This window comes from Diaphorina citri, unplaced genomic scaffold, assembly GCF_000475195.1.
Source record: "Diaphorina citri unplaced genomic scaffold, Diaci psyllid genome assembly version 1.1 scaffold222, whole genome shotgun sequence".
Classification (NCBI taxonomy): domain Eukaryota; kingdom Metazoa; phylum Arthropoda; class Insecta; order Hemiptera; family Psyllidae; genus Diaphorina; species Diaphorina citri.
The window spans coordinates 116,641-143,216 of record NW_007377659.1 but is presented as its reverse complement, the minus strand read 5'-3'; the positions used below and the strand labels follow the sequence as shown (position 1 = coordinate 143,216).

The window sequence follows — 26,576 nt, the reverse complement described above, 5'->3', positions numbered from 1 at the left end:
CAAAGTCCAACGCGTTAACAACTGCACCACTGAGGTTGGTAACAAAACAAATAATAATATTTGATTTCCATCCATGATATCATGTTGAGAAAAAAACTGTAATGAGTGAAGAAAAGTTCAAAAAAGAGAACATGGTGGAGAGGCTTTGTTCACAATCGACCCATTTCTGGAAGGACTTGAGATTTGATTTGAATAATTTAATTTAATATACCTTATTTATACTGTCGGCTAAGACTAAAAAGTCAAATTATGCCAACAGTTTGAAAAGGTCTCATTTATGTACATCAGAAATATTCGGTATTTTATTTTCCATCTCCATTTAAATAACAAAAATAGGTTAAGAATAGAATAGAATCCTGTTACCTGTTTATTCTGCCAGAGTGAGACTGAAAAGTCTCTTTACTCCTACAATCTAAGCAAGGTCTTATGGATCTAAAAGAATGTGCCTTGAAGTAATGCGAAAGTGGTTCCAAAGTACAATCTTAAAGGTAATTCTAAATCCTTGTACTCAAATATCAAATTTCCTACTAAGCTATCGCATTTCAAACCATGTTCAGGGTCCGTAGAAAGTAGGAGAAAAATATGCCCCTCATCAGATGGGCGAGAAGAGACACAATAGGTACTTCCCATTTAGATACTGGGTCAACACGAAAACACCAGAAAGTAACCCCTTGAAGTATGTATCCATCCGCAGTCGAAATAGGTACCTTCTGCATGGCAAGCAAGCGCGTTACCTTTGGGTTAACTGTGTTTTATCCCGACTAAAAGCAAAAAACACTCATTTTTTTCCTTTTTCATTTTTTTAGAGGAAAAACTCGAAGATTTTTTGATTTACTTACGAGCAGTCTCCATTACAGGGTGACCGCCAGAGTCGCCGCTTCGGTTTCTCTTCTGATTCACGCTGTATAGCATATTGATAGCGCCTTCATCGCCCAGTAGTTTGTTGATTTCCCGCATCACCTTCTGGCGCTTCTTGTCTTCATCTTGACCTGGGCTCGATAACTTGCCTGAAATTATCAAATATAAGGTACAATTTTATTGATAACTTGTCTGAAATTATCAAATATAAGGTACAATTTTATTGATAACTTGTCTGAAATTATCAAATATAAGGTACAATTTTATAGATAACTTGTCTGAAATTACCTAAGGTGCACCCACATCCAAATTTTCCATGATCTTTTTATCCCAATTTCGGATTCACATGTGCTGTGATGCGCTCGCTATACTAGGCCCCCGTATTTTATTATGTGACTTTTTTTTTACCAAAGAGGTTCCGCTTTTAGACGTCCACACTTGCTGCCACGGGCCACTTACATATGTATTTTCAATGGTTATCTGAAAGAGGGCCTCTGAGTGAAATTTTGCCTTTTTTTAAAGAAAAATTTCAGAATTAAAGAGTCTGTCTCTCATGTTACGGGAGATGTTTTAATGCGCGGGTTTCTGTGGGTACTCCTAATCAATCACCATGGAATATGCATTGATAGTCAGGGTGTTGAAGTTGAAAATTCATATTATCTCCTTGGTTAAATCTAAAAAAAAGTCACATAATAAAATACGGCTCTAGTCACCCATCCAAATGTTCCTTCATCTCACCTGTTGATTTCTTCAGTTTCTTAAGAGAAGGTGTCGGTACCACAACCTCTTCCAACCCCTCTCTAGTCTCCTCTTCAGTATCATCGGCCTCACTAGTGACATTCCAAGTGTTGGCCGGGATTTTCGCCTTCAGTCCTTTCACATCGAGTAGGATTTGATCAGCGATGATTTTCGTTCCTAAAATGAAAATGCCGAAAAACCTTGGAACTCTATTTTGTGATAATGATAATAAACACAGGCCGTTGTTACAATTTCCTCTATCAAACCACTTCAAGGTGTCGAAGGATTAAGGTCTAAGGTGTCGAAGAAGATCCAGGAGAGGAGACTGCAGTGGCAATGTCATGGTGAAAGAAGAGATGAGAGCTACATAGGGAAAAGAGTTGAGAGAATGGAAGTGAAGGAGAGAAAAGGGCAACGTAGGTCGAGAAAAAGATAGAAAGATTGAGTGAATCAAGACTTGAATTTCAAGAATTTATCAGGACATAAAGATAGACAATAGGGCTGACTGACAAGAAACGCCGACCCTACTAAAGTAGAAAAAGGCCATTTTAGTTGACAAAAGCCCCCGGAAAACCGTCTCGAGTTGAAATTCGTATTCTGGACATCAACCCACATCTTTTAGCTCCGGTTTCATAAAAGTATCATATGAGGTAATTTTTGGTTCCTTTTCTAAGTCGCCGGATTGGCCACTAAGAGCTCCACTTTCTATCACCTTTCTGCATTAAACCTACAGGCTGAAAATTTTGTACGTTATGACGTAAAATTGAGATCGCCAGCTCCCGGACTAGCTAGGAAGAAGAATCTGCCACCCAACCTACCTCCTCGGGATCCTGAAGCTCGAGGAGACCCCACCAGTCGCGGTGAAGAGGTGGCAGAGGAAGATTTGGCGGCACGTTTAGTTGTCGGCCCGCCAGTGGTGGTGTTGATGATGAGGGGTGTGGTTGTGGGTACTGGTTCGGTGGGGGTCGGGTCGACCGGAGGTTGGGCGTCTGAAAATAAACGCGAAAGAGGGAACAGGGAAAGTTATACTAGAACGAAGTAGGTAGAATAGAATAGAATATACCTTGTTTATCCTGCTGGGATGAGACTGAAAAGTCCCTTTACTTACGTCCCAGCAGTCTAAACATGGTCTCGTGTAGGTAATTTATATGTTTAACAACATAATACAATACATAATGTTTACAACAAAATAAATTGTTTGATTATTAAAAAAATAAGTATATTTTTTTTAAAAAAAGAGGTTTGATAGAGGGAACTGTAACTGCTAAGGTCTTATCGTCCTTACCAAGGATGGGTTTTTTTTTTTTTTTTTTTGAAGAAGAAGTGAACCCGGCCCTAAGGTGCATGCATCCACATCCAAATATTCCATGATCTTTTTATCCCAATTTCATATTCACATGTGCTGTGATGCGCTCGCTATACTAGGCCACCGTATTTTATTATGCGACTTTTTTTTTACCAAAAAGATTCCGCTTTGGACGTCCACACTTGCTGCCACGGGCCACTTATGTATTTTCATTGGTTATCTGAAATAGGGCCTCTGAGTTAAATTTTGCCATTTTTTTTTTTTTTTAAGAAAAAATTCAGAATTAAAGAGTCTGTCTCTCATGTTACGGGAGATGTTTTAATGCGCGCGTTTCTGTGGGTACTCCTAATCAATCACCATGGAATATGCATTGGTAGTCAGACTAGTCAGGGTGTTGAAGTTGAAAATTTATATCTCCTTGGTTAGATCTATAAAAAAAAAAAAAAAAAATCACTTAATAAAATACGGCTCTAGTCACCCGTCCAAATGTTCCTTCATCTCACACTCACCTGTTGATTTCTTCAGTTTCTTAACAGAAGATGGCGGTACCACAACCTCTTCCATGATCAATTTTTGATCGCTAAAATCACCATAAGAAATACACAGAGTGCAGAGACTGCGGGAAAGAAAACTTTTCCTCGCTCGCCTAATACATATTTGAGTTTCGTTTACGAGTATGTTTTTAGTTTGATAACTATGCAGCTATTAGGGAGCGCGCAGCGCGACCGTATTTTTATTATTTTCTACAAGTTCGGCCATGTGTTATATTATGTAAAAAAAAAAAAAAATAATAATAAAATAAAAAAATAATAAATAAAAAAAAATGAATTGAATTGAATTCTATAATTATCATAAAAAATGATAATTATAGACTAAGTACATGAATAAATGGAAACTAGCTTATACCAACCACTCACGTTCAGACAGTGTTACGGATCGTCGGAACGTGTGGCGGAAAAAGCTCAAGACTTACATAGGTCTGTCAGAAGATCTGAGACACCTAAGGTCTGAAGCATTAATACCTTAATAGCCACATCATCCAGGTTGGTTTTGACTTTAGGGCCGAGCACAGGGCCTGCACTGGGCTTCACGAGGATAGGGTCTGTGTTGCGCTTGGCTCTGCGCTTCAGTTGAGGTGACTCGAGTTGTTGTAACGCCAGGTCGCGGGCCACCTCATCAGGAACATCTGAATAGGAGAAAGGGGTGTAGTTTAAAAAATCAAATCATGAGTTCTTTGTGTTAAAGCAGAGAGCTTCGTCACAACTTACTAGCAACTAGCAACACGAACAATTTTTTCTCCACACAAATAAAACCGACAAATTCCATGACTTTTCCAGGTTTTCTTTAAATTTTCACGATTTTTCATGACTTTTCCCTGACTTTTTTGCCGATTTTCAGATTCCATGACTTTTCCAGGTTTTCCAGGTCGCGTATAAACCCTGCCTCCCATAGGTAAGTACTATTTATTTTGTTTTCTCTCATTTATTAACTTTTCATCAACCATTTTACAGGTAATGGCAAAGTGAAAGAAAAAGATGTAAAACTTACTACTACGTAGTTTTTTGCCCTTCGTTTTCTTCGCAAAGAGTGCCACCTCGGATCCGCTTTTGGGCGATCTACCTCTCCGTGCAACAGGTACCGCTGTTTCTTCAGCCTGCTCCTCGGGTTCCGTTTCTTTCTCTGTCTCTACAGGTGTTTCACTGGTCTCTGTTTTATCAGAAGGGTCTGAAATGAGACAGTAAAGGTAGAAACACACTTCTATCACGTCACGTTACGTGAGGTCATTGGGAGTCAAAAAGATCTAGTTCAATGTTTTCCCATAATATTGTAGGTAATTTCGTTCAGGACAGCCACACTACTATCATGTCACTAATCTCTGTTTTATCATCAAGTGAAGTGAAGGCAGAGTGGAAGTCAACAGCACACGGTTGCCCAGACAGTCACCACTCCGGATACCAACCAAACAGAATGTTGCTTAACTTCGGTGATCCATTGGGAACTGGTGTATTTTTATTTAATTAATTAATTATTAGGTGCTCTATTTAACTGTTGGTATAATGGAACAACTTGTTCTAAGCTGACAGTCTAAATAAAACACTACTTAATCTACTTATAACCACTTGGTCTTACTTTGTTCAGGGGCAGAATTAAAGGGCTTCACTTTAACTGTTAACAAAGTAGGTCTTGGTAAGGTCTTCTCCTGTCTCTTCAAATATCTCCTGCTCTTCCATTACTGAATAATGGATTATAAATAAAATAAAAAACATGACAGGACCCTCAGATACAAGTTTGGCCATGCCTCGGGATGAACTAGCGGGATTCCGGAGCGAAGCGACGGAATTCAGCTAGTACATAATATTTACAACAAAATAAATTGTTTGATTAATAAAAAAAAAGTATATTTAAAAAAAAAGAGGTTTGATAGAGGGAACTGTAACTGCTAAGGTCTTATCGTCCCGAAATCGAAGATAGGAGAAAGCCAGCTGTTCCGAGAACGAACCTTATCCGTTCAGGATAAAATCCGCCCCGAGCGGGAATTGAACGCGCGGCCTAGCGTTTACAAGACAGACGCGCTACCAACCAAGCTAACCAGGCTAGCATTTTTAATTTTTACCACTAGTAGAAGGAGTCTCCTGATTAACTTAACTCCAGCATTGACTATACTGGACTCTTGATTCCCCACCAATTCACTAGCCGAAGGAATAAGGGAAGGATCTAATTCCTTCAATTCAAACAGAGAGAATACTAGATAGACACTAGTCTACTCTCTGTTAAACGTCCCCTAGACTTACCACTAGTAGAAGGAATCTCCTGATTGATCTCAGCATTGACTATACTGGACTCTTGATTCCCCACCAATTCACTAGCCGAAGGAATAAGGGAAGGATCTAATTCCTTCAATTCAAACAGAGAGAATACTAGATAGACACTAGTCTACTCTCTGTTAAACGTCCCTTAGACTCACCACTAGTAGAAGGAATCTCCTGATTGATCTCAGCATTGACTATACTGGACTCTTGATTGCCCACCAGTTCACTAGCCGAAGGAATAAGGGAAGCATCGAATTCCTTCATCTTCTTCTTCTTGGGTGATTCCACAATGATCAAATCTTCAGCAGCACTGTGGGAAACTCCTGGGGAAGAAAGTGGTCACAATCAGTAGGGGTATAACGTCACTTCACTGTATAAGAGCCCGCTCCCACTAATGGACCATTGACTCTAGCCTAGACCTTGGACCATCGACCTTTGCACCAGGGTGTCCACAACTGACCCTGGAACTTCCTGCTTGCTTACATACGCTTTAAATTTTCGAGGTTAGAATGTCATTAAAACCATCGAGCATCGCAGAAAAGAAAAAAATACTGGGCTCAACTTCCTCATATTCTGCGATGGTCAGTACTGCGAGGGTAGTATGTAAAATAAATATAAATGCAGTTTCTTTGTGTTATTAAGTCACAACTTTGGTGCTCACTGCGGTTGTGAGTTATATAAAAAAAAAAAAACTTAAAAAAAAAAAAAAAAAAAAAAAAAAAAAAAAAGCAGGTATCTAGGTATAAGGAAGAACCCATTTCACTAATTGAAATAGCTCTCATGGAGACTTGATTGAAGGACAGGAGAAAGCTATTTGTGTTGGATTATGATTTGAATTTTTCCTTGTTAAAGAACTAGCAAGGGTTGAGTGTGAAGGCCTAATGGGCATCCACCATCCACTCGTATTTCTGTAGCCAAAACCAAATGTTAGCCCATAGCAATCACCTCAGGGCTAATTCAGAGGCTGATGAAAAATGCTGACACCGTCTGAACACAGGAAAAGGTGAAGGAAAAAAAAAAGAATAAAAGTACCTACTTAAAGCAAGTAGGTAAGTAAGCATTGAGGTATGACAAAATAAAATGAAAAAATCCTCACCTCCATTTGAGCCTCCAATGACAACAATGGCCTCCTCATGTTCACCTCCCTCAAGCACCACCTCCCCTGCCTCTTGTTCAACCTCCAATGCACCTCCATCTTGTCCCTCAACCTCCATTGTATCTCCATCTTGACTTATCTCTTCAATGAGCATACTCTCTTCCAAATTCTCATCCAAGGAAGATTCAGTCTTCTCTGTATTACCCGAAGTGTTTGCTGCATTATCCAATGTGTTCACTGTATTATCTGAGGTATCAATTGTTTCCGATTTGGACGTAATGGGAGCTTTGGAGGCGCTACTGATAGTTTCCTCATTGAACTTGGGAGTTTGGGTGACATTACTAGCTTCCTTGATTGTTTCACGTGAGGCTTCATTTTCTTTGGCTTCACCTACGATGATATCTTCACAGATTTTACCATCATGGCTCAATTCAGCATTTTTATCATGTTTTTCACTGCTGGTTTTATTAGGCTTATCTTCAGGATTGACTTCTGTATCATTTGGAATATTTTCAGTGTCTTTGTCGCTTGAATCAATAATGTCTTCTGGGATGGGCACATCTGGGAACTTACTGGCACTGCTGACTTCAGCAGGAATATTTTTGGTGCCTTGACCTGGTTTGATGCCTGGAAAAAGAAAAGGGAGGGTGGGACATTTAAAAAAAAAAATGTGGGACTAATGTGACTTTCTAATTAAGCTGTCAAACTTTCTTGACTTGGCAGGGTGGAGTGCTACCATGATCCTCAATAATTCAGAGTTTAATAATTTTACCAAGTTAAATACCTAAGGACCCCATAGAACTACATATGACAATGAAATAACACCCCATTTATGAATAAAATGGGCACTGCTGACTTCAGCAGGAATATTTTTGGTGCCTTGACCTGGTTTGATGCCTGGAAAAAGAAAAGGGAGGGTGGGACATTTAAAATATAAATGTGGGACTAATGTGACTTTCTAATTAAGCTGTCAAACTTCAAGATGTTTGTCCCCTCTTAAAATAAATGTTCACAAGCTGTCAAACTTTCTTGACTTGGCAGGTTGGAGTGCTACCATGATCCTCAATAATTCAGAGTTTAATAATTTTACCAAGTTAAATATTAGGGACCCCATAGAATTATATATGACAATGAAATAACACCCCATTTATGAATAAAATTCTTGCTCTCAAGTCTTAAGTGCAGCTGAAGAGGCAATGTTTTGTTCATAAATATGGCCCTTAGTATCTGACTTAGGTAAGTACCTTTATTTGAACTTTTCTCCTCGTCGGCAGCTGAAGAGGCAATGTTTTGTTCATAAATATGGCCCTTAGTATCTGACTTAGGTAAGTACCTTTATTTGAACTTTTCTCCTCGTCATCATTCCCATCATCTTCATCACTCCATTCACTTTTGAACGCTTCAATGTCAATCTTCTCCGCAGCTTGAATATCGGCTGCTTTCTTAATTAATTTCTTCTTCTTTTCCTTAATATTATCACCAAATGCCTTCTCATCCTCATCTTCTTCCTCCTCTTCAGTGGTTGTGTCAAGGATATCTTTGGTTTTCTTTTCAGTTTCACTGTCAGCGTCATCTTTAGATTTACCATCTTCTTGATCATTTCCCTCGTCAATGTATAAGGTTCCGTCCCCTCTCTAGTCTCCTCTTCAGTATCATCGGCCTCACTAGTGACATTCCAAGTGTTGGCCGGGATTTTCGCCTTCAGTCCTTTCACGTCGAGTAGGATTTGATCAGCGATGATTTTCGTTCCTGAAATGAAAATGCCGAAAAACCTTGGAACTCTATTTTGTGATAATGATAATAAACACAGGCCGTTGTTACAATTTCCTCTATCAAACCACTTCAAGGTGTCGAAGGATTAAGGTCTAAGGTGTCGAAGAAGATCCAGGAGAGGAGACTGCAGTGGCAATGTCATGTTGAAAGAAGAGATGAGAGCTACATAGGGAAAAGAGTTGAGAGAATGGAAGTGAAGGAGAGAAAAGGGCAAGGTAGGCCGTGAAAAAGATGGAAAGATTGTGTGAATCAAGACTTGAATTTCAAGAATTTATCAGGACATATACTGTACATTCTTCAACACCCACGCGTTTCTGCCCCCCCCCCCTGTAATTAATGTAATAACACTAATTACGTACAAATACAAATAAATAAAATTACCTGGTTTAACAGGGCTTTTGGAAATGATCATCGTGGTACTCTCTGTAAAGCTATTCGTACAGGACTCAGGCAAATCCACGGCGTAATCCTTCAGCGTCTGGTTTTCAATCTTCAACCGCGTCGATTTGCGACTTGGCGTTGCATCACCACCCACCCCGGCAACAGACTCGTCCGCGCTACTTGGCACAACACGGGCGGGTTTTTTCGTCGCACCAGCGGGCGGGGAAATTTTACTCGGGGGATTTTTCATGGGGGAATTTTTCAGTGGCGACCTCTTGGGTAAAACCTTTTGTTGTAAAACCTTCTGTTTTGGCGTTTTAGTCGCGGCTGGTTGGGTTTGGCCTGGGGTTGCCTCGGTTTTTTTCTGGAGGAGGGCTTGGGCCTTTTCTTTGTAGTGGAGTTGAACGGTTTTCTCGAGCTTTTCTTTGGACAGGTTGGCGGCTTTTTCCATCAGGGCTTTGACGGGCGGCGTCGGGCTGTCGGTTTTGATTTGAATCTGAGGAAAAGAGAAAGGTTAAAAATGTTAAAATCGCAAGCAAGTGCTTTATCAACAGGTCAAATGCGTGAAAAAACTAATAGAAGTAGGTACGTCATATACTTTTTTTCCCCCCTCCTTCTTTTTCTTTTCTAACTGGCAAACAGGATAAAGTATCATGAAAATGGGTTCTTAAGTTATAATAGAAATTTAGTTTAAGAACACTTTAATTATTATAAGTATAAATTATCACTCTATCACAAAATAGGTAGGTACCTACCAATTTTATATAATTTCCTGAATGTGAGTGTGTTGAATTTTACAAGTGAATGCACCCCAAATGCAGTTTTGCTATGACTAATTGATTCCCCCATAGTTAATTCACCTGTAGCTTTAAATCCACAACACTATTCCCTACAGGAATGATGAGCCCGAGGCTTCATGGAATATTGATCTATCTGAGACCCCCAAATCTTCCTTACAGAAATACCAACTTCAATGGGATAAGAACTATGGAGAAATTGATGCCTTAAGGACAGTAGTACGTAGAAGACCCATCATCAGTCCCTGATCATCTTTCAGGACGTAGTTTATAAAATGGTTCTGCCAAGTTTTGAGATATACTTACAAGAAGTCATTCAACTGGAACTCTCTCTGTTATGGAATCACTTGTTGTACCCACTAGAAAGACAACATACTGGGGGAAAAGGCGAAAAAGGTTAGTGGAAACGAACAAAAGGTAGAAATTCAAAATGAAAAGTGTCAACTAGTTCAATTAATTTTTTCTCCATTATTTTATTCTAATTTTTTTTTTTACTTTTTAGATTTTTACCGACGAATCGGCTGAAGAAGAAGGATCATCAAAAATCACGAAATCACCATTTACAGCATTGCCAATCTACGAGGTGTTCGAGGAAAAAAATCTAGCCGAACGGCTACCGTAAAAAGATCAGGTTACATTGTCGACGTGTTGAGCATTATTATTATTATTTTATATATTTATTTATTTATTTTTTTTTCAAAATTAGAGAAAAAAAAATCAAAATTGACTTTTTGGAAAAATTTTCCCATACCTATTAATAATATTAATATAATTTTTCCATTAATATAGTTTTTCATAGGTCAGTTTAAAGTGATTTTTTATAGGTCCCAAAATCTAGCTGCTACTGATAAACGGCAACGTTGCAATAGTTTATCGATTATCAAAAGTTATCGAAATAATCGAATCGGAATTTATCGGAAAAACAAAACCATCCAAAACAGCAACAACAACAAGACAACAACTGCAAAGTGCAAAAAGATTTACGATTTAGGGCGATTGGGCGATTAAAGATTACTGAAAGCTTTCCAAAGGATTAGCGAATTTGAAATCTTTTGGTCATTATCAGTTTTCGATAACCTACTAAGTACTTATCTGCTCCAAAGTTTTGAATCAAGCACCTGCCACTTTTTTACAACAGGTAAGTACCCCCTTTTTTGCCTGCCACTCAACTCTCAGACCTAGGTCTGAAGCTTTTCCCACTACACATGTTCCAACTGTCTGCTAGACTGTTATCTGCCAGATGGTGTGAGTGGCAATCCTTACAATCCATAGTCTGAAAGTGAGCTTTGAAAACACTTCACCTTTCCATTTCTTAAAAATATTAATAGAGAACCCTCTGTTTACAGCAATGGCAGTATTCTACAGAGTGTGATATGGCCCACAAAAATAGAGGAAGAACACTATACTGCTGTGTCACGTCATGTACAAGCAATCGGAAAAGCACAATTCCCAACAACACCGCTCTGCAGAATGACCCAGAGGCCGTAACATTCCATCAATTCCCAAGGAATCCCGAGCGACAAACTGCTTGGATAGAGAAGTGTTTTGGAAAAGATAGTAACTCGAAGTATTTAGAAATCCTTCAGTCTGGACGGAAAACACCTCTGTACATTTGCTCAAAACATTTCACACCCGATGATTTCACGGAATCATTTGCTTACGGAGAACTTTTGAAATTTCCAAGTAAAAGGGGCCTGAAATTTACAGCTGTTCCCAGCATTGATTTGCCCGATCATTCCCAACAGAATTTGTCAGACAGCTCTGATGAATGTAACACTACATATCAGTTTATAAGTGAGGAGCCCAGTGAGAGTTACCAAACAATTTCAAATCAGAATCAATCATTTTCCAATCCAAATACACCTATTAGTGAGAAGCTTAGACAAGTGAGTCTTATCTAAGATATAAACATGAAATATTGCCAGCCTACAGACATTATTCAGGGGCGGGGTTATTTTAGTTCACCCTATGAAACCTAAAAATAACCTAATTTGTTGGCATAGTGGTAGTGGTCAAAACATTCACCTGGTTAATAAGAGGGTGTGGGTTGAATTCAGCCAAGGCTTGTAATTTTATCCTCATTTATTTGAAAACTTGACCTTATAATAATGGAGCTCTAAGGACTAGGTGGTTGAGAATGCCTCCATTGTTAACTTCACCTAGTGGTTACCTTCCACTTAGGAGTCTTTATTATTGTTAAATTTATTAATTTCGCCATAATCAGCATATGCATGTCATTCATTTGATCTTTCCTGCTTTCCAGCTCCGTGAGGAAGGCAAAAGAAGAATCCTTCAACTGATCAAAGAAAACGAGGAACTCTACAAGTGTCCAATTCACAAAGTGAACAAGCCAGATTGCTCGATTGAGAATTGTGTTCTACGAGCTAAGCGGAGCAAAAAATACGAGTCTTCTCAAAGTGTTGATGAGATTTATGGTGAAAACTCTGTGGATGAATCAAATGTAGAGGATGTCACTTTAGGTAAGAAAATTACATTTACTCAAATGGTGTTAGTCAGCTCCCATGGGGTACTGACCTTGCACACGGGAGACTCAGGTTCAATTCCCAGTGGGGTCAAAAAAAATTGTATCATGCACTGAATTGATTTCCTGACTGGCTGTTGCAGGAAAATTATTTAGCCTCATGAAGAAAATGAGTATTTATGTATAGTATAAGTAGTGTGCGTAATGATTGGTGCTAGTATGGTCGATAGACATTGGGTGTTAGGATTATTGAGAAATTTGAAAAATCCTACAATACTGCAGTGAACACCAAAAATTGTGTCATAAAAAAAAATGCATAATTCATTTTTATCTTTTTAGATGAGGCCATTGCTGACAGGAACTACAACGACGAGTCCAACTCCAACCCCATCTCCTATGAAGACGACCCTGATGATCCTCCCTATGCCCCAGAGAACAACAGTGTAACCCTCAAAGACTTCCTTCAGAACTACTCGACAACCTCTCCGGCAAACACAGTCAAACTCATCCCGGACCAAAAAAAGAAGAAAATTTTATTCACATTTGTCAGTAAAAAGGCAAATCCAAGTAAAAGCCTTGACCATAGCAGCAACCAGTCGTTCATTGTTGAGGAGGCCAATTTTGTGGAGCTTGCAGGCTTGGATGATGGGATAAGTGAAAATATTCGCACACTTGGTACTCTGGTTACACCCAAGCCATTAGCTTCCACACCGGTGAGAACTTTGTCGAGTAAATCTTTGGAGAAAGTGAAGAAAATTGATCAGCTTATCTCAGAGAACAATTTGCTGATTAGTAACTACTCAAGTATTGATCAGGGCATTAGAAAGAGGTCTGCCACTTTCAAGACACCGAGTGAAGGGCAAGAGACGACTCTTAGTGTGGTAAGTAAAGAGAGTAAAATTTACCTTATCTTATTGAGATAGGGCTGAAAAGTATATTTACGAGTACTTAGTAATCTACAAGGAGCCTATTGCACAAAAGTATTTAATTCTAAATGTTACAAGTGTAGAGTGCTAAACAAATAGATTGACTTGTCCATATTCTTGGGTCTGTTTGTTTACATAGATGCTGCCCTAACAGATAAGGTTCGTTCTTGGAACAGCTGGCTTTCTCCTATCCTATCCTCTTTTTGTAATTTTAAGACAATAAGACCTCAATTGTTACAGTCACCTCTATCAAACCTCTTTCTTCTTCTCCTTCTTCCCTTGCCTTCCTTCTTCCTTCCTTTTTTCCCCCCTCCTTCTTCTTTCTTTCTTCATTTTCTCCTTTTCTTTTTCTCTTTGAACATTGCAAACAGAAGTACTTCTAAAACTTATAACCTCACTTCCTTCGACTGTTCATATGATTCTTCCTTCTTCCTCCTCTCCTCCTTTTTCTCCTCCTCCTTCTCCTCTTCCTTCCTCGTTTTTTTTTTTTTTTTTTTTTACATAGGTAGGTACTTAAAACTTGAACCTCACTTTTTTCATTCACCTTTCGACTGTCCCCAGGAATCGTCGGTGAACAAGGAGAACAGCTCCGCCAATCCCCACCAGGTGCCGCCACCCGACACGATTAAACAGTACGAAGCCAAACTGATCGAGCAAAGCGAACTCATCAAGAAATTGTTGGACCGGGTCCAAAAACTCGAGGAAGAAAACCGCTGTCTGAAAGAACTTGAAGAGGAGAACGAGTTTCTGAAATCACTCCTGTATCGAGAGAGCAGTGGGGATACGGACCAGAGCCGGATAGGAAATACCAGTTTGCAAAACCGGAGTGGAAATACCAGCTTGCAAAACCGGAGCGGAAATACCAACTTACAAAACCGGACTGTCAGTGGAAATACCAACAGAAAACCGCTGTCTGAAAGAACTTGAAGAGGAGAACGAGTTTCTGAAATCACTCCTGTATCGAGAGAGCAGTGGGGATACGGACCAGAACCGGATAGGAAATACCAGTTTGCGAAACCGGAGTGGAAATACCAGCTTGCAAAACCGGAGCGGAAGTACCAACTTACAAAACCGGACTGTCAGTGGAAATACCAACTTACAAAACCGAACAGTCAGCGAAAAAACCAACCCACAGAACCAGTCACGGAAAGTCGATTCTCGGACGCTTTCCAATACCAAAGGAAAACCCGCGCGCCAAAGTGGGAAAGGTCGGAAATTCGTAGACAAGCCCGGGCCAAAATCGACGAAAAGAAACCCTCTGTCGGCCGCAGACATAGAGAAGAGGCTACAGTCGGCCGGGGTCAAAGAGTACAGTATCAGTGAGTCACAAAGTGCGCGCGCCAAAGTGGGAAAGGTCGGAAATTCGTAGACAAGCCCGGGCCAAAATCGACGAAAAGAAACCCTCTGTCGGCCGCAGACATACAGAAGAGGCTACAGTCGGCCGGGGTCAAAGAGTACAGTCTCAGTGAGTCACAAAGTAACGCGGCAGGGCAAGTAACGGCAAGGCGAAACAGCGCAAACGCTGGAGTACGCAGCGACGAGAGCCGAAACAGCGTACACGAGAGCAATCTTTCTCAAGCGGTGCGAAACGAAAACAGTCCCTCTCAAACGGTGCGAAACAGTGACAAAGCGGTGCCAAACGGTGGAAACAGTCTCTCTTCAGCGGTGGGCAGCAACCCGCTTGAGTACATCGTCCTTCAGTCTAGCACTGAGGGATTTACAGAGGTAATTTAATTTTTTAATTTAACAAGTTTCCATTTAGTTTTGATCGACAAAAAAACTCAGAACATACATTTTTCTTATAAATGGTATACCCTTCCGTATAAGCAGATCTTGAGCTTGTGGTAATCTATAGGTATAAATGAAATTGTAGATTTATCTGTATGTTGCTTAGGTGTGGTGGTCTCGTACAAATGACGGGTCAACCACTAGTAATAATAATAATAGATATATCAGGTAATAACTTTCTCTTTTACAATAAACTTCTCTTGTTCCACTAAGTACATGCAGTGGGAACATTAAAATTGTTATTGTATTTCTTCTTTCTTCTGAACTATTTATATCTTCTGATTTAAATTTCATTGTTATTTCTGCGGTAATTTTTGATTTCTTCTTTCATTTTCTTTTCATAGGTGCAAGTTGTTCGTCAAGATCAACTGGTGGAATTGATAGATGAGGATACGCGGTCGGCTGACGGAATAGATGATTATAACGAGATTGAAGAGCTGTGTGAAACGGAAAATATAGAGGACGCTGAGGAGGAACTTATTGCTGGAGACTAGCTTTCGCGGGTGTGTGTAAAAGACATAAAAATGTGATTCAATTTTTCTAAAAAAAAGAAGAAAAAACTGATAGAGATCAATAAGTACCTAAATAAAAAGTGATCTACTTTTTCGCACTTAAATGTGTTCTTCCGTAAAAAAAAAGTAAGAAATAAACCGATGTTTAAAATAATGATTTAAAGTATTCTCATTTTTATAAAAGAAAAAATCCTGATAAAAATAAGTAAATAATAAATTAATGAAACGGTGATCTAATTTTTCTAAAAATAAACTCACAATACTTACACACAAAATAGTAGGTACCCTATAGGCGTTAAGAATAATAAAAATAGATCCTAACTTCCAGTAGATACCTAGTATTTTTATCTATTGTAACAGTAAAATAATAATTATTTTATTACTTAAATAATACCCAACTCAGTAGGTACCTATAAAATAATATTATTTTTCAAGTTCTTTCGTAACTCATGAAGGTTGTAAGTTCCTATCCATAGTTCAAACACTGAAAATGTTCAAAAAGAAGCTCCATATGTAGTAGGTTCCCTCACATTTTTTGCCTTTTCGTTTCCTTGTGTTCATTTTTTAGTACCTTTTTTTTATCTATTTTTATAGGTATCATTTTTTTAGTACGAAAACATTGGGTTTTCTCTTTTAGTTTTTCCTTTGCCTAAAGGATTTAAAGTTTTATTAAAAACCATAACAAGACATAAACAATTCGATTGTGAATTGAAACATTGAACTGAATTACAAGTACAAACTATAAATAATCAGGACGTAGTTTATAAAATGGTTCTGCCAAGTTTTGAGATATACTTACAAGAAGTCATTCAACTGGAACTCTCTCTGTTATGGAATCACTCAGGACGTAGTTTATAAAATGGTTCTGCCAAGTTTTGAGATATACTTACAAGAAGTCATTCAACTGGAACTCTCTCTGTTATGGAATAACTTGTTGTTGTACCCACTAGAAAGACAACATACTGGGGGAAAAGGCGAAAAAGGTTAGTGGAAACGAACAAAAGGTAGAAATTCAAAATGAAAAGTGTCAACTAGTTCAATTAATTTTTTCTCCATTATTTTATTCTAATTTTTTTTTTTACTTTTTAGATTTTTACCGACGAATCGGCTGAAGAAGAAGGATCATCAAAAATCACCATTTACAGCATTGCCAATCTACGAGGTGTTCGAGGAAAAAAATCTAGCCGAACGGCTACCGTAAAAAGATCAGGTTACATTGTCGACGTGTTGAGCATTATTATTATTATTTTATATATTTATTTATTTATTTTTTTTTCAAAATTAGAGAAAAAAAAATCAAAATTGACTTTTTGGAAAAATTTTCCCATACCTATTAATAATATTAATATAATTTTTCCATTAATATAGTTTTTCATAGGTCAGTTTAAAGTGATTTTTTATAGGTCCCAAAATCTAGCTGCTACTGATAAACGGCAACGTTGCAATAGTTTATCGATTATCAAAAGTTATCGAAATAATCGAATCGGAATTTATCGGAAAAACAAAACCATCCAAAACAGCAACAACAACAAGACAACAACTGCAAAGTGCAAAAAGATTTACGATTTAGGGCGATTGGGCGATTAAAGATTACTGAAAGCTTTCCAAAGGATTAGCGAATTTGAAATCTTTTGGTCATTATCAGTTTTCGATAACCTACTAAGTACTTATCTGCTCCAAAGTTTTGAATCAAGCACCTGCCACTTTTTTACAACAGGTAAGTACCCCCTTTTTTGCCTGCCACTCAACTCTCAGACCTAGGTCTGAAGCTTTTCCCACTACACATGTTCCAACTGTCTGCTAGACTGTTATCTGCCAGATGGTGTGAGTGGCAATCCTTACAATCCATAGTCTGAAAGTGAGCTTTGAAAACACTTCACCTTTCCATTTCTTAAAAATATTAATAGAGAACCCTCTGTTTACAGCAATGGCAGTATTCTACAGAGTGTGATATGGCCCACAAAAATAGAGGAAGAACACTATACTGCTGTGTCACGTCATGTACAAGCAATCGGAAAAGCACAATTCCCAACAACACCGCTCTGCAGAATGACCCAGAGGCCGTAACATTCCATCAATTCCCACTCACGAGGCTGAGTGGGCCCCGCAACAGCCAGTCACGGAATCAATAATTTGCAATATACAAATTTCTTGACCCCGCCGGGAATCGAACCCGGGTCTCCCGCGTGCAAGGCGAGCGCAGTGACCACTACGCCATGGGAGCTGACGAGGGTAGTATGGTTTGTTTATTTTTTTCTCTTGGATCGGTGGTAGTATGCTCGAGAGTCGGGACTCCGTTGTGGACGGCTACTATGTATGGTTTAGGGCTTTCAACTAATTGTGTTTTTGGTTGTTCGTTTTATTTGCCTGTCTGTCTATCTGTTTGTTTGTTTGTCTGTTGTTGTTTTTTTATATACAAATTTCTTGACCCCGCCGGGAATCGAACCCGGGTCTCCTGCGTGCAAGGCGAGCGCAGTGACCACTACGCCATGGGAGCTGACGAGGGTAGTATGGTTTGTTTATTTTTTTCTCTTGGATCGGTGGTAGTATGCTCAAGGGTCGGGACTCCGTTGTGGACGGCTACAATGTATGGTTTAAGTAGGGCTTTCAACTAATTGTGTTTTTGGTTGTTCGTTTTATTTGCCTGTCTGTCTATTTGCCTGTCTATCTGTTTGTTTGTTCTTTTACCTCGAGTGCGACGTTTCGACTTCTGTTCCCCGGACAGCAGTCGGTCTACTATATCCTTCCCGTTCTCTATAATCAGGGGCGGAATCACGGGGTTTGGACTGTCTTCGGATTCAATCTCGGACAGGCGCTTCTTGGTGTTGGCGTAGGATATCATGAACCGTTTGGAGTCCGTGTTCTCCAGATAGGCGTCCTCTTGCAGACGCCGCTTAGCAGGACGCCCTGGGAGGAGAAAAAAATAAAGTTGTGTTTTATTTTATTGCAAAAAATATAGAATCTTCTTCTTTCTAACCTTTTCCTACTTAAATGGGGTCGGCATTTCTAGTCAGTCTCTTCCAGGCAGCCCTATTGTGTTCCTCATGTCCTGTTAAATTTTTCTCACCCACGTCTTGATTCACACAATCCTTCCCCACCTTTTCTCCCCCTGACCTCCACTCTCTCAACTCTTTTCCTTCTGCAGCTCTCATCTCTTCTTTCAACATGACCATACCACTGTAATCTCTTCTCCTGGATCTTCCTTGACACTTAGGTTACTTTTATCCTATTCCTTATGATTTCATTTCTGATCCTGTCCAACCTCGTTACTCTATAACTCCACCTCGACATTCTCATTTCTGCGACTTCCAATCTCTTCTAGTGTTGATGAGATTTATGGTGAAAACTCTGTGGATGAATCAAATGTAGAGGATGTCACTTTAGGTAAGAAAATTACATTTACTCAAATGGTGTTAGTCAGCTCCCATGGGGTACTGACCTTGCACACGGGAGACTCAGGTTCAATTCCCAGTGGGGTCAAAAAAAATTGTATCATGCACTGAATTGATTTCCTGACTGGCTGTTGCAGGAAAATTATTTAGCCTCATGAAGAAAATGAGTATTTATGTATAGTATAAGTAGTGTGCGTAATGATTGGTGCTAGTATGGTCGATAGACATTGGGTGTTAGGATTATTGAGAAATTTGAAAAATCCTACAATACTGCAGTGAACACCAAAAATTGTGTCATAAAAAAAAATGCATAATTCATTTTTATCTTTTTAGATGAGGCCATTGCTGACAGGAACTACAACGACGAGTCCAACTCCAACCCCATCTCCTATGAAGACGACCCTGATGATCCTCCCTATGCCCCAGAGAACAACAGTGTAACCCTCAAAGACTTCCTTCAGAACTACTCGACAACCTCTCCGGCAAACACAGTCAAACTCATCCCGGACCAAAAAAAGAAGAAAATTTTATTCACATTTGTCAGTAAAAAGGCAAATCCAAGTAAAAGCCTTGACCATAGCAGCAACCAGTCGTTCATTGTTGAGGAGGCCAATTTTGTGGAGCTTGCAGGCTTGGATGATGGGATAAGTGAAAATATTCGCACACTTGGTACTCTGGTTACACCCAAGCCATTAGCTTCCACACCGGTGAGAACTTTGTCGAGTAAATCTTTGGAGAAAGTGAAGAAAATTGATCAGCTTATCTCAGAGAACAATTTGCTGATTAGTAACTACTCAAGTATTGATCAGGGCATTAGAAAGAGGTCTGCCACTTTCAAGACACCGAGTGAAGGGCAAGAGACGACTCTTAGTGTGGTAAGTAAAGAGAGTAAAATTTACCTTATCTTATTGAGATAGGGCTGAAAAGTATATTTACGAGGCTTATCTCAGAGAACAATTTGCTGATTAGTAACTACTCAAGTATTGATCAGGGCATTAGAAAGAGGTCTGCCACTTTCAAGACACCGGGTGAAGGGCAAGAGACGACTCTTAGTGTGGTAAGTAAAGAGAGTAAAATATACCTTATCTTATTGAGATAGGGCTGAAAAGTATATTTACTTAGTAATCTACAAGGAGCCTATTGCACAAAAGTATTTAATTCTAAATGTTACAAGTGTAGAGTGCTAAACAAATAAATTGACTTGTCCATATTCTTGGGTCTGTTTGTTTACATAGATGCCGTCTCTTCAAATATCTCCTGCTCTTCCATTACTGAATAATGGATTATAAATAAAATAAAAAACATGACAGGACCCTCAGAAAAAAAAAGCTCTTCTACCCAACCACTTATTCTTACCTTGTTCAGGGGCGGAAGTAGAGGGCTTCACTTTAACATAGTAGGTCTTGGTACCGTCTTCTCCTATCTCTTCAAATATCTCCTGCTCTTCATTGTTCTCATTCACAATGACAAAGTCCTCCAAGTTTTCTGAAATTAAAAGGTTACCAATAATGGTTCTCAAATAGGAACACGGATAGTCCAGTGGTGAAACAAACAAAGAATCAAACTAACTTAAAGAAAAGAAAAAAAAAAAAAAAAAAAAAAAACAAGGACTCCAGGGAAAGGTGAAGGAAAAAAAAAAGAATAAAAGTACCTACTTAAAGCAAGTAGGTAAGTAAGCATTGAGGTATGACAAAATAAAATGAAAAAATCCTCACCTCCATTTGAGCCTCCAATGACAACAATGGCCTCCTCATGTTCACCTCCCTCAAGCACCACCTCCCCTGCCTCTTGTTCAACCTCCAATGCACCTCCATCTTGTCCCTCAACCTCCATTGTATCTCCATCTTGACTTATCTCTTCAATGAGCATACTCTCTTCCAAATTCTCATCCAAGGAAGATTCAGTCTTCTCTGTATTACCCGAAGTGTTTGCTGCATTATCCAATGTGTTCACTGTATTATCTGAGGTATCAATTGTTTCCGATTTGGACGTAATGGGAGCTTTGGAGGCGCTACTGATAGTTTCCTCATTGAACTTGGGAGTTTGGGTGACATTACTAGCTTCCTTGATTGTTTCACGTGAGGCTTCATTTTCTTTGGCTTCACCTACGATGATATCTGCACAGATTTTACCATTATGGCTCAATTCAGCATTTTTATCATGTTTTTCACTGCTGGTTTTATTAGGCTTATCTTCAGGATTGACTTCTGTATCATTTGGAATATTTTCAGTGTCTTTGTCGCTTGAATCAATAATGTCTTCTGGGATGGGCACATCTGGGAACTTACTGGCACTGCTGACTTCAGCAGGAATATTTTTGGTGCCTTGACCTGGTTTGATGCCTGGAAAAAGAAAAGGGAGGGTGGGACATTTAAAATATAAATGTGGGACTAATGTGACTTTCTAATTAAGCTGTCAAACTTCAAGATGTTTGTCCCCTCTTAAAATAAATGTTCACAAGCTGTCAAACTTTCTTGACTTGGCAGGTTGGAGTGCTACCATGATCCTCAATAATTCAGAGTTTAATAATTTTACCAAGTTAAATACCTAAGGACCCCATAGAACTACATATGACAATGAAATAACACCCCATTTATGAATAAAATTCTTGCTCTCAAGTCTTAAGTGCAGCTGAAGAGGCAATGTTTTGTTCATAAATATGGCCCTTAGTATCTGACTTAGGTAAGTACCTTTATTTGAACTTTTCTCCTCGTCGTCATTCCCATCATCTTCATCACTCCATTCACTTTTGAACGCTTCAATGTCAATCTTCTCCGCAGCTTGAATATCGGCTGCTTTCTTAATTAATTTCTTCTTCTTTTCCTTAATATTATCACCAAATGCCTTCTCATCCTCATCTTCTTCCTCCTCTTCAGTGGTTGTGTCAAGGATATCTTTGGTTTTCTTTTCAGTTTCACTGTCAGCGTCATCTTTAGATTTACCATCTTCTTGATCATTTCCCTCGTCAATGTATAAGGTTCCATCACCTTTGTCATCATCGTCATCTCCACTGACTGATTCTTTCTGAATGCAAGCTTTGTCTTTGCTTTCTTGTATTTCACTGTCAATGTTTTTGGTCATCAGTTCTTTAAACCCAGTAGGAACATTTTCTTCTGATGTCTTATTTTCTATTCCATCTTCTCCTGCATTGCTTTCTTCTGGTTGATTTGCATCACATCCATTCAGACCAGATGAGTTCATGATCTCTTCAATTTTTTTGTCAAGTGTGGTAGCACTGTCTTTGCTAGCATAAGCAGGAGTTGATTTGTTTCCATCATCTTTGTCCACATTCTCACTGTCTTTACTGAGGTTTTTGTCATCAATTCCTTTTTTGAGAATTTCATTTTCTGTCAATATATCATTGTTTACAACCATATCAACTTTAATCGTGTCACTTGCAGTGGAAGTAATTTCTCCCTTGGAATTGTCATTTGACACAGAACTTATTTTATCTTCCATACCAACATCGGTAACAATATTGATTTCATTTACGTTGGATGAGTCCAACACACTTGAAGTTTTAGTTTTTTCATCTATAACATCAGTGGTTTTGTCATCATCGTCATCTCCACTGACTGATTCTTTCTGAATGCAAGCTTTGTCTTTGCTTTCTTGTATTTCACTGTCAATGTTTTTGTTCATCAGTTCTTTAAACCCAGTAGGAACATTTTCTTCTGTTGTCTTATTTTCTATTCCACCTTCTCCTGCATTGCATTCTTCTAGTTGATTTGCATCACATCCATTCAGACCAGATGAATTCATGATCTCTTCAATTTTTTTGTCAAGTGTGATAGCATTGTCTTTGCTAGCATCAGCAGGAGTTGATTTGTTTCCAACATGTTTGTCCACATTCTCACTGTCTTTACTGAGGTTTTGGTCATCAATTCCTTTATTGAGAATTTCATTTTCTGTCAATATATCATTGTTTACAACCATATCAACTTTAATTGTGTCACTTGCAGTGGAAGCAATTTCTTCCTTGGAATTGTCATTTGACACAGAACTTGTTTTATCTTCCATACCAACATCGGTAACAATATTAATTTCATTTACGTTGGATGAGTCCAACACACTTGAAGTTTTAGTTTTTTCATCTATAACATCAGTGGTAGATACCATTTTAGCATTGAATTCATTATCAACAACAATAGCATCACTGGCATTCAAAGTATTCTGTTCTTGGTCTCTGTTATCAATATTTTCACTTAGATTGGTAGCAAATGGAATAAAGTTTGTCTGGTCCAGTTGATCATCAGAAAAATTTGAATCAATGATATTCAAATTGTTGTTCATTATTGAGCTTGTAAATGGGCCTAGCTGTTTGTTAGAATCCAGTGCAGCTGAGTCATTTACTCCTACAGTAAGAGAAGAGGTTTCTCCTGACAACGCAGAGAAATAGTCTTCTTGTTTATCTGAATTCATTGGACAGTCTTGATTGATAGTTCACATGCCTGTAAAGAAAACAAAAGACATTTGTTTGAGGGTCTGTTTACTATTTCTGAAACTCTGAAAAACAGGATAAAGTATCATGAAAATGGGTTCTTAATTTATAATAGAAATTTAGTTTAAGAACACTTTAATTATTATAAGTATAAATTATCACTCTATCTGCAAAGGAATAAACCTGTGTTTTTTAATTAAATCATTACACATCAACAACTAAATAAGTAGGTACCTACCAATATCTTATATTATAAGAACGAGATCCATTTTATATAATTTCCTGAATGTGATATCCTGACAACGCAGAGAAATAGTCTTCTTGTTTATCTGAATTCATTGGACAGTCTTGATTGATAGTTCACATGCCTGTAAAGAAAACAGAAGACATTTGTTTGGGGGTCTGTTTACTATTTCTGAAATTCTGAAAAACAGGATAAAGTATCATGAAAATGGGTTCTTAAGTTATAATAGAAATTTAGTTTAAGAACACTTTAATTATTATAAGTATAAATTATCACTCTATCACAAAATAGGTAGGTACCTACCAATTTTATATAATTTCCTGAATGTGAGTTCTTCCTTCCTTTTTTTTTTTTTTTTTTTTTTTTACATAGGTAGGTACTTAAAACTTGAACCTCACTTTTTTCATTCACCTTTCGACTGTCCCCAGGAATCGTCGGTGAACAAGGAGAACAGCTCCGCCAATCCCCACCAGGTGCCGCCACCCGACACGATTAAACAGTACGAAGCCAAACTGATCGAGCAAAGCGAACTCATCAAGAAATTGTTGGACCGGGTCCAAAAACTCGAGGAAGAAAACCGCTCCACTAGAAAGACAACATACTGGGGGAAAAGGCGAAAAAGGTTAGTGGAAACGAACAAAAGGTAGAAATTCAAAATGAAAAGTGTCAACTAGTTCAATTAATTTTTTCTCCATTATTTTATTCTAATTTTTTTTTTTACTTTTTAGATTTTTACCGACGAATCGGCTGAAGAAGAAGGATCATCAAAAATCACGAAATCACCATTTACAGCATTGCCAATCTACGAGGTGTTCGAGGAAAAAAATCTAGCCGAACGGCTACTGTAAAAAGATCAGGTTACATTGTCGACGTGTTGAGCATTATTATTATATTTTATTATTTTTTTTTTAATTTTTTTTTCAAAATTAGAGAAAAAAAAATAAAAATTGACTTTTTGGAAAAATTTTCCCATACCTATTAATAATATTAATATAATTTTTTCATTAATATAGTTTTTCATAGGTCATTAAAAAGTGATTTTTTATAGGTCCCAAAATCTAGCTGCTACTGATAAACGGCAACGTTGCAATAGTTTATCGATTATCAAAAGTAATCGAAATAATCGAATCGGAATTTATCGGAAAAACAAAACAAAACCAAAACAGCAACAACAACAACTGCAAAGTGCAAAAAGATTTACGATTTAGATTTAGGGCGATTAAAGAATTAAAGATTACTGAAAGCTTTCCAAAGGATTAGCGAATTTGAAATCTTTTGGTCATCATCAGTTTTCGATAACCTACTAAGTACTTATCTGCTCCAAAGTTTTGAATCAAGCACCTGCCACTTTTTTTACAACAGGTAAGTACCCCCTTTTTTGCCTGCCACTCAACTCAGACCTAGGTCTGAAGCTTTTCCCACTACACATGTTCCAACTGTCTGCTAGACTGTTATCTGCCAGATGGTGTGAGTGGCAATCCTTACAATCCATAGTCTGAAAGTGAGCTTTGAAAACACTTCACCTTTCCATTTCTTAAAAATATTAATAGAGAACCCTCTGTTTACAGCAATGGCAGTATTCTACAGAGTGTGATATGGCCCACAAAAATAGAGGAAGAACACTATACTGCTGTGTCACGTCATGTACAAGCAATCGGAAAAGCACAATTCCCAACAACACCGCTCTGCAGAATGACCCAGAGGCCGTAACATTCCATCAATTCCCAAGGAATCCCGAGCGACAAACTGCTTGGATAGAGAAGTGTTTTGGAAAAGATAGTAACTCGAAGTATTTAGAAATCCTTCAGTCTGGACGGAAAACACCTCTGTACATTTGCTCAAAACATTTCACACCCGATGATTTCACGGAATCATTTGCTTACGGAGAACTTTTGAAATTTCCAAGTAAAAGGGGCCTGAAATTTACAGCTGTTCCCAGCATTGATTTGCCCGATCATTCCCTCTGTACATTTGCTCAAAACATTTCACACCCGATGATTTCACGGAATCATTTGCTTACGGAGAACTTTTGAAATTTCCAAGTAAAAGAGGCCTGAAATTTACAGCTGTTCCCAGTATTGATTTGCCCGATCATTCACAACAGAATTTGTCAGACAGCTCTGATGAATGTAACACTACATATCAGTTTATAAGTGAGGAGCCCAGTGAGAGTTACCAAACAATTTCAAATCAGAATCAATCATTTTCCAATCCAAATACACCTATTAGTGAGAAGCTTAGACAAGTGAGTCTTATCTAAGATATAAACATGAAATATTGCCAGCCTACAGACATTATTCAGGGGCGGGGTTATTTTAGTTCACCCTATGAAACCTAAAAATAACCTAATTTGTTGGCATAGTGGTAGTGGTCAAAACATTCACCTGGTTAATAAGAGGGTGTGGGTTGAATTCAGCCAAGGCTTGTAATTTTATCCTCATTTATTTGAAAACTTGACCTTATAATAATGGAGCTCTAAGGACTAGGTGGTTGAGAATGCCTCCATTGTTAACTTCACCTAGTGGTTACCTTCCACTTAGGAGTCTTTATTATTGTTAAATTTATTAATTTCGCCATAATCAGCATATGCATGTCATTCATTTGATCTTTCCTGCTTTCCAGCTCCGTGAGGAAGGCAAAAGAAGAATCCTTCAACTGATCAAAGAAAACGAGGAACTCTACAAGTGTCCAATTCACAAAGTGAACAAGCCAGATTGCTCGATTGAGAATTGTGTTCTACGAGCTAAGCGGAGCAAAAAATACGAGTCTTCTCAAAGTGTTGATGTTCGTTTCCTTGTGTTCATTTTTTAGTACCTTTTTTTTATCTATTTTTATAGGTATCATTTTTTTAGTACGAAAACATTGGGTTTTCTTTTTTAGTTCTTCCTTTGCCTAAAGGATTTAAAGTTTTATTAAAAACCATAAGAAGACATAAACAATTCAATTGTGAATTGAAACATTGAACTGAATTACAAGTACAAACTATAAATAATTTAAAAAAATAGTATCTACCTAATTAAAAACCCCCTGGA

General features: G+C 38.3%; 3 protein-coding genes across 7 annotated transcripts; 2 read left to right on the top strand and 1 right to left on the bottom strand.

The window, feature by feature from the left end:
• Positions 1-831: 831 nt before the first annotated feature.
• On the bottom strand, positions 832-23,152 carry LOC103506203 (probable serine/threonine-protein kinase kinX). The gene is made up of 9 exons (XM_026821320.1): positions 21,550-23,152; positions 20,575-21,201; positions 20,216-20,344; positions 4,451-4,627; positions 3,925-4,088; positions 3,412-3,457; positions 2,415-2,585; positions 1,597-1,773; positions 832-1,007 (listed from the first exon to the last, which is right to left on the bottom strand). Exons 1-9 carry the CDS (start codon positions 23,150-23,152, stop codon positions 832-834), a joined length of 3,270 nt encoding a protein of 1,089 aa, XP_026677121.1.
• Positions 10,700-26,576, top strand: LOC108252010. 5 transcript variants are annotated; one of them, XM_026821329.1, is made up of 9 exons: positions 10,700-10,897; positions 11,106-11,645; positions 12,023-12,239; positions 12,581-13,122; positions 13,729-14,059; positions 14,256-14,375; positions 14,522-14,892; positions 15,300-15,458; positions 26,382-26,576. In XM_026821329.1, the coding sequence occupies exons 2-8, from the start codon at positions 11,133-11,135 to the stop codon at positions 15,447-15,449; spliced, it is 2,244 nt and encodes a 747-aa protein (XP_026677130.1). In that variant the 5' UTR covers positions 10,700-10,897; positions 11,106-11,132; the 3' UTR covers positions 15,450-15,458; positions 26,382-26,576. The 5 variants fall into 5 exon arrangements, with proteins under 5 accessions (XP_026677130.1, XP_026677128.1, XP_026677129.1 ...); XM_026821327.1 differs by lacking the exon at positions 26,382-26,576 and having other exon boundaries at positions 13,729-13,902; positions 14,099-14,375; positions 15,300-15,621; XM_026821328.1 differs by lacking the exon at positions 26,382-26,576 and having other exon boundaries at positions 13,729-13,902; positions 14,099-14,440; positions 14,587-14,892; positions 15,300-15,621.
• LOC113466163 (52 kDa repressor of the inhibitor of the protein kinase-like) lies at positions 24,724-26,355 on the top strand. The gene is made up of 4 exons (XM_026821319.1): positions 24,724-24,906; positions 25,113-25,376; positions 25,514-25,789; positions 26,167-26,355. Exons 2-4 carry the CDS (start codon positions 25,140-25,142, stop codon positions 26,353-26,355), a joined length of 702 nt encoding a protein of 233 aa, XP_026677120.1. The 5' UTR covers positions 24,724-24,906; positions 25,113-25,139.

Coding starts and splice junctions, on each gene's coding strand:
- LOC103506203 (XM_026821320.1), bottom strand. CDS start 23,152: ATGAACAACAATTTGAATATCATTGATTCAAATTTTTCTGATGATCAA. Junction 4,628..20,215: donor TACTTCCGCCCCTGAACAAG/GTAAGAATAAGT, acceptor GTCTCATTTCAG/ACCCTTCTGATAAAACAGAG. Junction 3,458..3,924: donor TGGATGATGTGGCTATTAAG/GTATTAATGCTT, acceptor ATCATGGAAGAG/GTTGTGGTACCGCCATCTTC.
- LOC108252010 (XM_026821329.1), top strand. CDS start 11,133: ATGGCCCACAAAAATAGAGGAAGAACACTATACTGCTGTGTCACGTCA. Junction 13,123..13,728: donor AAGAGACGACTCTTAGTGTG/GTAAGTAAAGAG, acceptor GACTGTCCCCAG/GAATCGTCGGTGAACAAGGA. Junction 14,893..15,299: donor GCACTGAGGGATTTACAGAG/GTAATTTAATTT, acceptor TTCTTTTCATAG/GTGCAAGTTGTTCGTCAAGA.
- LOC113466163 (XM_026821319.1), top strand. CDS start 25,140: ATGGCCCACAAAAATAGAGGAAGAACACTATACTGCTGTGTCACGTCA. Junction 25,377..25,513: donor GACGGAAAACACCTCTGTAC/ATTTGCTCAAAA, acceptor TTCCCTCTGTAC/ATTTGCTCAAAACATTTCAC. Junction 25,790..26,166: donor TTAGTGAGAAGCTTAGACAA/GTGAGTCTTATC, acceptor CCTGCTTTCCAG/CTCCGTGAGGAAGGCAAAAG.